This window comes from Arachis ipaensis, chromosome B04, assembly GCF_000816755.2.
Source record: "Arachis ipaensis cultivar K30076 chromosome B04, Araip1.1, whole genome shotgun sequence".
NCBI classification, from domain to species: Eukaryota; Viridiplantae; Streptophyta; class Magnoliopsida; order Fabales; family Fabaceae; genus Arachis; species Arachis ipaensis.
Window position 1 is genome coordinate 110380899 of NC_029788.2, and position 11781 is coordinate 110392679.

At 41.3% G+C, this 11781-nt stretch overlaps 1 protein-coding gene across 1 annotated transcript; it reads right to left on the reverse strand.

Moving 5' to 3' along the window:
* LOC110271191 lies at positions 7708-8511 on the reverse strand. The gene has a single exon (XM_021121554.1). It carries the CDS (start codon positions 8271-8273, stop codon positions 7905-7907), a length of 369 nt encoding a protein of 122 aa, XP_020977213.1. The 5' UTR covers positions 8274-8511; the 3' UTR covers positions 7708-7904.

Sequence of the window (11781 nt, forward strand, 5' to 3'; positions counted from 1 at the left end):
AACTTTATTATAGATTTAAGTAATAAAAAATATATTTATTTTTTTATTTCATCCAAATATAATTTATGGGAGAAGATTTTTTTTATGATTCAGGATCATTTATTATAAACCGTAATAAAATCGTATTAGAAAATAAGAAAAATAGAATCTAACCTAATCACTATCCTAGGATTTATTTTTCTGCCGCTTAATTAATAAAACAGTGTGCTAAAAAGGTTATAAAATCCACTATCTTTATCCCTAAAATTTTATCACTGTTGGATCAATAAATAAACTCAAATTAGGTTTACAATCAAAATATACTTTAGCCATTTCTTACGATTTGTATCATTGGGCGAATTTTCACAAGGTACTTTAAACTTATTGAATTTTTTTTATGGCGTAGATTCAAGAGTTTGATTTTTTTTTTTTTAGAGTTTTTAAAGGATATTTTTTATCCTTGTTAATTGATTCATATAAAAAATATATTAGGTGATTCGCTCCATATAATTTTTTGTTGAATTTAACCTAATCACTATTCCTGTTTTTGTTTTTTCGTCGCTAAATTATCAAATTAGTGTGCAAAAAAAGTTTTAAAATCCACCATTTTTTTCTATAAAATTTCATCACTATTAGGTAAAAAACTTTAAACTGAAATGATGTTTACAATCAAAATATATCTTAAGCATTTCTTACGATTTGTATCATTGTGCGAATTTTTACAAGGTACTTTAATTATTTGTTATCACTTTTGAAATAAATTTCTGTTTTTTATCAAAAAAATTTGTTACAAAATATTATTTTGTATTGTAACAATTTCATTTTTTGTGACAAAAATTTTTTGTAACATGACATACTGCAACAGGTCTTTTTTGTTACAAATTCTTTTTGTTTCAAAATTTTGATTTTTTGTAACAATTTTTTTATTACAAATATTATTTTTTCTTGTAGTGAGCATAGCCCCCACGTGTGCACTAAAAGTAACGACGACACACGCCGATGTCTGGAAAGGTGAATGTAACACCCTACCATACAGAGTCTTATGCTTAAGTCATAATTCAGAGATGGCAAGGTATTACGACCTCTAAAATAAAAATTTAGTACGTATAGTAGTATGAATGATTGATTATAACTAGGAGCCTTTGTAGAAAAAAGGGGTAAACAAAAATCGCAACTCGAAAGCGCAACACTCCGATCGATAACATAACGAACAAGGATAAACCAATGCGAGATTATAAATATGCAAAGGAGTGTCAAAAACAGGAATATCAAGACTCGAAATCCGGCTGCGAAGATAACCGGTCCGAGCATAGCAATATATACATATGATAAAATAAGAAAAACCCCAAAGAAAACCCAAAGGGACACAAATACAGAAACCTATTCTCCAAAATCTCCCATAAGAGGAGTCATCACAGTTTGTATTATTTAATGGAGATAAAAGTATCTAAGCAAAACATATAAACCAAAACATAGTTCCGAGAACAAAGGATCTTCGCAAATCTAGAATTCTCCAGCATGTCTCAACGGGAAACCTCACGTCCTGCATCTGAAAACCACAAAATCCGCATGGGTGAGAACCAGAGGTCCCCAGCATGGTAATAGCTTCCACATATATAATATATAATAATAGAGGAAAGCCAAAGACAATCCTAGAACTTCCCCCAGATAATATCAAAGCTTATAAACAAGCTAAACCATAAGTGGCGACTGACTAAAGATTCTTCAGTCTAACTAATACTTCCCTTTCCAATTCCTTCAGACCTCCCAACCACCAGCAGGATTATAATGTAGCAAACACAGTTATATCAAATAAGAAATATACAAATAGGAACAACTAAGGCATTTAGACAATTAGCAAGTAATATGCAGTCAAATAGGCAATCTCAAACAATTCATATAGTATGCATATGATGAATGCCTGTCCCTAGTGGCTGATGATATCATCTGTCGGTTATAGAGCCAACCCGACAAGTCCTGGTAGCTAACCATTGGACTGTCCCTCTATCGTGTCTCCCCAACTCGAGTTATACTCAATATAAACTTGATCATAATCATGATCCATATCCATCACCCTCACTGGTGAATATTTATGGGGGTGAGCTCATCCGGAGCTTTCACAGTGCCCGGCCACCCTAACGACATAGGGTCAAAAGAGCTTCGAGTCTCAACCTGGAGCACGTGGTGGCTAGCCACTGCTTCCTTCCAGGGAAACTCTCATCTCCAACAGTGGAAGTGTAACATTCACAATTCATTCAACAGCATATATGCATTTATTCTTAGCCATAATCATGGCTCCGCCGTAACACGGCAATAATCCAGCCATCCGGCTCACGGTTAAATCCATAACCAATCATTCGGCTCACAGTTAAATCCATAACCAGCCATTTCATTAAAAATTACGGCCCTACGGCCGATGGCATAACAAGCACTTCCACCGCCATCCTCCGCATCTCACATAATCATCTTTGATCCTCATTGATCATTCATTTTTCCCTTGCTTCACTCGCAAGTTACCACATCCCCTAGCTCATTTTCTCATTGCTAGGCATATCATAATGATTTAAGACATAAGTGGTGAAATCGGAGGCTTAGAAGTATGAAATTTGGCTTTTAAAACTCAAAAATCAACTTTGGGATGAAAACAGGGCCATGCGTACGCGCACTCCACGCGCACGCGTGGATGGCCACAAAACTCATCAACGTGTATGCGTCATGCACACTAACGCGTGGATTGAAAAATAGCCAAGCGACGCGCACGCGTCAGCCACGCGTACGCATGGCTGCTCTCGTGCCCCATGCACAAATCTGGCACAACTCTCTGGAAAATGGCTGGGCATTGGGTGCAGCACAATGGCGCGCCCGCGCACACCACGCGCACGCGTGGATGGCGCTTTCTGGAAGAACGGCGCGTACGCACCAAGTGCGCCTACGCGCGGGGGGTCATTTTGCTAAAAATTTTCTAAGTTAAAAGCTGCAGAATTCACAGATTCAACCCCCAATCTTCCAACGGACATAACTTTCTCATTTTAAATCGTTTTTCATCCGTTCTTCGAACGGCATAGACATCCCGGATCCAATTTTATTTCTAAATAGATTTGGCACAAAATAGAGATCCGTACTCCAAGTTATGTCCCGTCAAAGTATGCCCAAAAATCATATTTTTCATACAAAACCACAAAGTGTCATTTGCAAAATAAGCTATTTTCAACTCTTTTCAAAATCAATCAAAACATGCCAATTTCATCCCTTTTCTTTGAAATCAATCAAAATATATCAAATTCAACATCAAGCCTCCTCAACTCACACATTGACACTTTACCACAATTCACCAAAAATCACTATCCCATCATTTTAACCCACTTCACCCAAGTGACTCAAACTCAAACACATTGACATATCATATACTCTTCCTCATGCCAATTTTCAACAGCACCAACCCTAAGTATTTCCTATCACATTACATATTAGATACGGAAAATCGAGATCATACCTTAGCCGATTTCCCAAGCTCAACCGGAGCACTTCCAAACCACTTTTTCCTCAAGCTCTCAAGGCCTCAATACTTCCAAGAACAGATTTTTTACCACCAAATCCTTTTTCAAGCTTTTCAAAATCACCATTCAAGCTCCAATATTCACACATACACAACCTAAGCCACAATCATCATACCCATACACAACATCTCAATACCCAAACATCATAGAACAACAATTTACACTAGGGTTGAGAATCTTACCACACCCAAGGTCCAAGGAGATAAGATTAACCTTCTCCTTCAAGAGAGTTGGGTCCTATAACATCAAAGAGCCCAAAATCTCAATATTTTTGCTCATGAAACTCGAAATCAAAGCTGGAAATTCGAAGAGCGAAACGTGGCTTACCTCAAGATTGATTGTATGGGTTTTGTAGAGCTCTCCGCGGTGAACACGTGGCCACAAACGGTGCGGCAATCGGAGCTCTAGATCAAAAGTTATGGTGGTTTGAAGATTAACCAACGGAGAGAACTTGAGAGTGTGTTCTTCCCTTCCCCTCCACCATTTCAGCGTGTGTGTGTGTCTAATGAGAAGAGAGAGTGCTGAAAACTAGGATTTTGGTTTAGTTTAGTTGGGCCAAGGGCCCACTTTGGGTTCGGTTGGCCCGGTTTGGCCCGTTCGGTCCAATCTTGGTCCGAATTCTATAAAATTGGTACCGAAATTCTCGTCTCAATCTCCTCTATCACATTTAGCCATAAAAATCACATTTTGGGCTTTCTAGAATAAATTCTCATTTATGGGTTAATTGGCTGTTAATTAACTGGGTCTTACATTCTACCCACCTAATTGGGAATTTCGCCCACAAAATTCAAATGCAATTACCTGAGAATAAGTGCGGATAATCCGTTCGCATCTCCGACTCAAGTTCCCAAGTGTGTTCCTTAACACCGCCTCGACTCCATGCCACTTTGACTAATGAAACCTCTTTTCCACGCAATCGTTTGATACTAGTATCATCAATTCTGACCGGAGCCACTGAAAGCGTCAAATCTTCTCTTAACTGAATCGATTCAGGTTCTAACACATGGCTGGCATCAGGAGTGTACTTCCGAAGCTGCGACATGTAAAACACGTCATGCAGGTTCGAAAGATGAGGTGGTAGAGCCATCCGATACGCCACCGGTCCGACCCTCTACAGGATCTGAAATGGACCAATATATCGAGGATTCAACTTCTTTGTTTTAATCGCCCTACCTACTCCTGTAGTTGGAGTAACCTTAAGGAAAACATGATCTCCTTCCTCAAATTCTAAGGGCTTTCGCCTCTGATCGGCGTAACTCTTTCGACGACTCTGCACCATAAGCATCCTATCTTGGATTTTCTTGACTTGTTCAGTGGTTTCAGCTATCATTTCTGGCCCCAACAAGCCTTTCTCCCCAACTTCATACCAACATAGTGGAGATTGACATGTCCTCCCATACAAGGCCTCATACGGAGCTATTCTGATGCTTGCATGGTAACTATTATTGTATGCAAACTCCACTAACGGCATATACCAATCCTAACTCGCCGGTTGGTCCAAAACACAAGCTCTCAACATATCCTCTAGTGTTTGGATCGTTCTCTCGGATTGACCATCTGTTTGAGGATGGTAAGCTGTACTCAAGCTTAATCGGGTTCCAAAAGCTTTCTAAAATGCACCCCAAAACCTTGAAGTGAAACGAGGATCTCTATTAGAGATTATAGTAGCAGGTACACCATGAAGTCTCACAATTTCCTTTATGTATAACCGTGCTAGCTCCTCAAGGGTGTAAGTCATCCGAATGGGTAAAAAGTGAGCTGACTTCGTCAGTCGGTCCACAATCATCCAAATAGCATCAAAACCAGCCCTAGTCCTTGGCAATCCCGACACAAAGTCCATTGCAATACTTTCCCACTTCTATTGCAGAACCTCTAAAGGTTGCAACATCCCGGAAGGTCTTTGATGTTCAATCTTTACCTGTTGACAAGTTAAGCACTTTGAAACATATTCCGCCACATCATTCTTCATACCCGGGGCCACCAAAATATCGCCTTTAAATCATGGTACATCTTAGTACTTCCCGGATGAATGGAGAATCCACTTTTGTGTGCCTCCTTTAAGATATCCTGCCTCAAAGTGCTAACATCCGGCACAATGATTCTACCCTTGAATCTCCATAACCCATCTTTTTCTTCCGACACTCTCCACTGTTTTCCTTGCTCAACGGCCGGTAACACCTTCGACAGTGCGCCATCATCTTCATGAGCCTTTAGGAGTTCGGACTTAAAATCACTTGAGATTTCTAATCGGCTCAAACACAAAGTTTCGGATACTTCTCGAGCACCAATTTTCAGACTCTCGAACTCCTTGAGCAAATTTTCTTCTTGAAGTGCCATCCAAGCAGTATACAGCGACTTCTGACTCAACGCATCCGCTACTATATTCGCCTTTCCCGGATGGTAATGCAACTTAAAGTCGTAGTCCTTCAACAATTCCATCCACCTCCTCTGCCTCATATTAAGCTCTTTCTGATCAAAGAGGTACTTCAAGCTCTTATGATCAGAGAAAACTTGGAACTTAACCCCATAGAGGTAATGCCTCCACACCTTTAGCGCAAACACGACCGCAGCAAGCTCCAAATCGTGCGTAGGATAATTAACTTCATGCGGTCTCAACTGCCGTGAGGCATATGCCACCACATTATGATGCTGCATCAGCACGCACCCTAGACCCTTCAATGAGGCATCACAGTACACCTCAAATGGCTCGTTCGGCTCAGATAACACTAACACAGGTGCAGTGGTCAACTTTTTCTTCAATGTTTGAAAGCTCTCCTCGCATTCAGGAGTCCAAACAAACGGAGTGTCTTTGCGGGTTAACTTCGTCATTGGCAAAGCTATATGTGAAAAGCCCTTGATAAACCTTCGGTAATAGCCATCTAAGCCCAGAAAACTCCTTATCTCCGTTACGGTGGTTGGTTGCTTCCAATCCATCACAGCTTCCACCTTAGTTGGATCTACGGCTATTCCCTTTTTACTCACCACGTGACCCAAAAACTTCACCTCACTCTTCCAAAACTCACACTTAGACAGTTTCGCATAGAGTTTCTTCTCCTTTAGAATCTGCAACACGGTCCTCAAGTGTTCCGCATGCTCTTCCTCAGTCTTGGAATAAATTAGTATGTCATCAATGAAGACAACAACGAATTTATCCAGAAACGGATGGAAAACTCTATTCATGTAATCCATAAACACTGCAGGAGCGTTCGTCAATCCAAAAGACATCACAGTATACTCGTAATGACCATAACGAGTCCTAAAAGCGGTCTTAGGGATATCCTCACCCCTCACCCTTATATGGTGATAACCGGATCGGAAATCGATCTTGGAGAAAACTCCAGCTCATTGTAACTGATCCATGAGATCATCAATTTCTCGGCAATGGGTATTTATTCTTTATTGTGACCTTGTTCAACTGCCTGTAATCCACACAGAGCCGCATACTCCCATCTTTCTTCTTTACTAGTAGCACTGGTGCACCCCACGGAGAGACACTTGGTCGTATAAAATTCTTTCCCAACAAATCCTCTAACTGAGACTTTAGCTCGTCCATCTCTAATGGTGACATCTTATAAGGAGCACTTGAGATTGGTCCCGCCCAGGCACCAATTCAATAGCAAACTCAACCTCTCGGTTAGGTGGAAACTCATCAATATCATCGGGAAACACTTCTGGAAACTCACACACAACCGGAATCTGTTCCAACCTTTGATCATCACCCGAAACACCCACAGTTAACAACAGGATACCCTGACATTCGGCTCCGGAACAGTTCACCGTCATCGAATTCAAGTAATAATTATTCACCATGACCGGCCCTTCTGTATCCTCCGGCATAAAGTGCACCGTCTTTGTAGAACAATCAAGCAGGACATGATTCTCGGATAACCAGTCCAATCCCAAGATAAGATCAAGACCGATCATCGACTAGCAGACTAAATTATGAACAAAATTGCGCTGCTTGAACCTAAAGGAAACTTTCGGGCATCCTAGCCTAGTTACCATGGCTTCATGGGTAGCATTATACATTTTTAGGTCATAACCTAAGGTTACAATCTTCAATCCTAACTCATGGGCTTTCTCAAATGCAATGAATGAATGCGATGCTCCCGAATCAAATAAAGCATTTAAAGTTTGACCAGCCATTTCACAGTTATCTCGAATGAGTGTCTCGGATCCCTCGGCACCTATAGCTGAAGTGGTGAACACCCGACCAATCTGTTGTGCTTTCCCAGCACCTTGTTTCTACTTCTCCGGACAGTTGGCGGCTTTATGCCCCTCCTTTCCACAATTGTAGCACAAGCCCCACCCGGCCTTGCACGGGGTTCCCGAATGGTGACTCCCACACCTAGTGCAAGCTTGATCATTCTAAGGCTGCTTCCCAAACTTCTTCCTTTGGGAGTTGTTGTAGTTGTTGGGCTTCCTAGAAGAGCCTCCCTTCTTGAAGGACAGACCTCTAGGTGCAAAGCTCTTCCCTCGGTTCTGTGGGAATGAATCTTTGTGACTCCCTCTCTCAACAGCTGCCTTCTTCACACACTCTTCAGCAACTCTGCACTTGTTCACCAACTCGGAAAAAGTCCTGATCTCCATTGGTCCTACTGAACTGAAGATATCACTCCTGAGTCCTCCTTCATACTTAACACACTTCCATTCCTCATATTCTACCGGAGTCCCTTGGCACATACGAGAGAACCTGAACAGCTCTTCAAACTTGTCAGTATACTCTGATACGGACATGGTACCCTGCTTCAGCTGTAGTAACTCAAGTTCCTTAGCCGTCCTGGCAGAAGTCGGAAAGTACTTCTTATAGAACTCCTCTTGGAAGACATTCCAGGTGATATAGTCATCACCCTGCTGCAGAAGACGTCAGATACCTTGCCACCAATGCGACGCTTCACCAGTGAGCAAATAGGTAGCAAACTCGACACGCTGTCTTTTATGTACCACTTGCGCTTGTAGTGCTCGCTCCATATCTTGAAACCATGTATCAGTCTCTGTCGGGCTAGTAGTTCCCTTGAACAAAGATGGATTAACCTTCAAGAAGTTTGCCAGTGTCATCGGGCCCTGAACTCCACCTCCATCATTACCATGGTTGTTCATCTGTTGACCAAGAGCCTCAGCAGTGGCTTGCATAACAGCAGCCATATTCTCCAACGCCGTCATAAAGTTCACCGGGTCATTAGGGTTAATCTCCGGCGCACGAGCATTAGTACGACCTCTATCACGGCCTCTACCGCATCCACGGGGCGCCATCTGGTTCCTATACACACCAAACAATCGATATTAAGTTGATCAGTCTCAATATCGGAAGTCTAGTACTTCAAGGTCCCAAATGCATGCTCATGAACATTTATGCCAATTATATCAAGCAGATATACTAACAGCACATAACACGCACACAGAGAATGCACAGAAGTATAGTCAGTCCGTCCCTCAGGCTCTACAGGAACGAACTTCTCTGATACCATAATGTAACACCCTACCATACAGAGTCTTATGCTTAAGTCATAATTCAGATATGGCAAGGTATTACGACCTCTAAAATAAAAATTTAGTACGTATAGTAGTATGAATGATTGATTATAACTAGGAGCCTTTGTAGAAAAAAGGGGTAAACAAAAATCGCAACTCGAAAGCGCAACACTCCGATCGATAACATAACGAACAAGGATAAACCAACGCAAGATTATAAATATGCAAAGGAGTCTCAAAAACAGGAATATCAAGACTCAAAATCCGGCTGTGAAGATAACCGGTCCGAGCATAGCAATATATACATATGATAAAATAAGAAAAACCCCAAAGAAAACCCAAAGGGACACAAATACAGAAACCTATTCTCCAAAATCTCCCATAAGAGGAGTCATCACAGTTTGTATTATTTAATGGAGATAAAAGTATCTAAGCAAAACATATAAACCAAAACATAGTCCCGAGAACAAAGGATCTTCGCAAGTCTAGAAGTCTCCAGCATGCCTCAGCGGGAAACCTCACGTCCTGCATCTGAAAACCACAAAATCCGCATGAGTGAGAACTAGAGGTCCCCAGCATGGTAACAGCTTCCACATATATAATACATAATAATAGAGGAAAGCCAAAGGCAATCCTAGAACTTCCTCCAGATAATATCAAAGCTTATAAACAAGCTAAACCATAAGTGGCGACTGACTAAAGGTTCTTCAGTCTAACTAATACTTCCCTTTCCAATTCCTTCAGACCTCCCAACCACCAGCAGGAGTATAATATAGCAAACACAGTTATATCAAACAAGAAATATACAAATAGGAACAAATAAGGTATTTAGACAATTAGCAAGTAATATCAGTCAAATAAACAATCTCAAACAAGTCATATAGTATGCATATGATGAATGCCAGTCCCTAGTGGCTGATGATATCATCTGTCGGTTATAGAGCCAACCCGACAAGTCCTGGTAGCTAACCATTGGACTGTCCCTCTGTCGTGTCTCCCCAACTCGAGTTATACTCAATATAAACTTGATCATAATCATAATCCATATCCATCACCCTCACTGGTGAATATTTATGGGGGTGAGCTCATCCGGGGCTTTCACAGTACCCGGCCACCCTGACGACATAGGGTCAAAAGAGCTTCGAGTCTCAACCTGGAACACGTGGTGGCTAGCCACTACTTCCTTCCAGGGAAACTCTCATCTCCAACAGTGGAAGTGTAACACTCACAATTCATTCAACAGTATATATGCATTTATTCTTAGCTATAATCATGGCTCCGCTGTAACACGGCAATAATCCAGCCATCCGGCTCACGGTTAAATCCATAACCAGCCATTTCATTAAAAATCACGGCCTTTCGGCCCATGGCATAACAAGCACTTCCACCGCCATCCTCCGCATCTCACATAATCATCTTTGATCCTCATTGATCATTCATTTTTCCCTTACTTCACTCGCAAGTTACCACATTCCCTAGCTCCTTTTCTCATTGCTAGGCATATCATAATGATTTAAGACATAAGTGGTGAGATCGGAGGCTTAGAAGTTTGAAATTTGGCTTTTAAAACTCAAAAATCAACTTTGGGATGAAAATAGGTCCACGCGTACGCGCACTCCACGCGCATGCGTGGATGGCCACAAAACTCATCGACGCGTATGCGTCATGCACGCTAATGCGTGGACTGAAAAATAGCCAAGCGACGCGCACGCGTCAGCCACGCGTACGCGTGGGTGCTCTCATGCCCCAAGCACAAATCTGGCACAGTTCTGGCACAACTCTCTGGAAAATGGCTGGGCATTGGGTGCAGCACATCGGCGCGACCGCGCACACCATGCGCACGTGTGGATGGCGCTTTTTGGAAGAATGGCGCGTACGCGCCAAGTGCGCCTACGCACGGGGGTTCATTCTGCTAAAAATTTTCTAAGTTAAAAGCTGCAGAATTCACAGATTCAACCCCCAATCTTCCAACGGACATAACTTTCTCATTTTAAATCGTTTTTCATCCGTTCTTCGAACGGCATGGACATCCCGGATCCAATTTTATTTCTAAATAGATTTGGCACAAAATAGAGATCCGTACTCCAAGTTATGTCCCGTCAAAGTATGCCCAAAAATCATATTTTTCATACAAAACCACAAAGTGTCATTTGCAAAATTACATATTTGATTCGGAAAACCGAGACCATACCTTAGCCGATTTCCCAAGCTCAACCGGAGCACTTCCAAACCACTTTTTCCTCAAGCTCTCTAGATCAAAAGTTATGGTGGTTTGAAGATTAACCAAGGGAGAGAACTTGAGAGTGTGTTCTTCCCTTTCCCTCCACCATTTCAGCGTGTGTGTGTGTCTAATGAGGAGAGAGAGTGCTGAAAACTAGGGTTTTGGTTTAGTTTAGTTGGGCCAAGGGCTCACTTTGGGTCCGGTTGGCCCAGTTTGGCCAGTTCGGTTCAATCTTGGTCTGAATTCTATAAATTAGTACCGAAATTCTCGTCTCAATCTCCTCTATCACATTTAGCCATAAAAATTACATTTTGGACTTTCTAGAATAAATTCTCATGTACAGATTAATTAGCCGTTAATTAACCGGGTCTAGCGTGTGAACTTTCAAGTGTATTTTTGTCTATTCTTCTTAAAAAATAAATTATTAAACTCAAATTAAAAATATATTTTAATTATCCTTTTCAATTTTTTTATTTGAAAAATTATCCTTTTAAATAAAATAGAATATAACTAACCTTAACTAAAAAAATGAATTCTAGTTTAGATAGAATT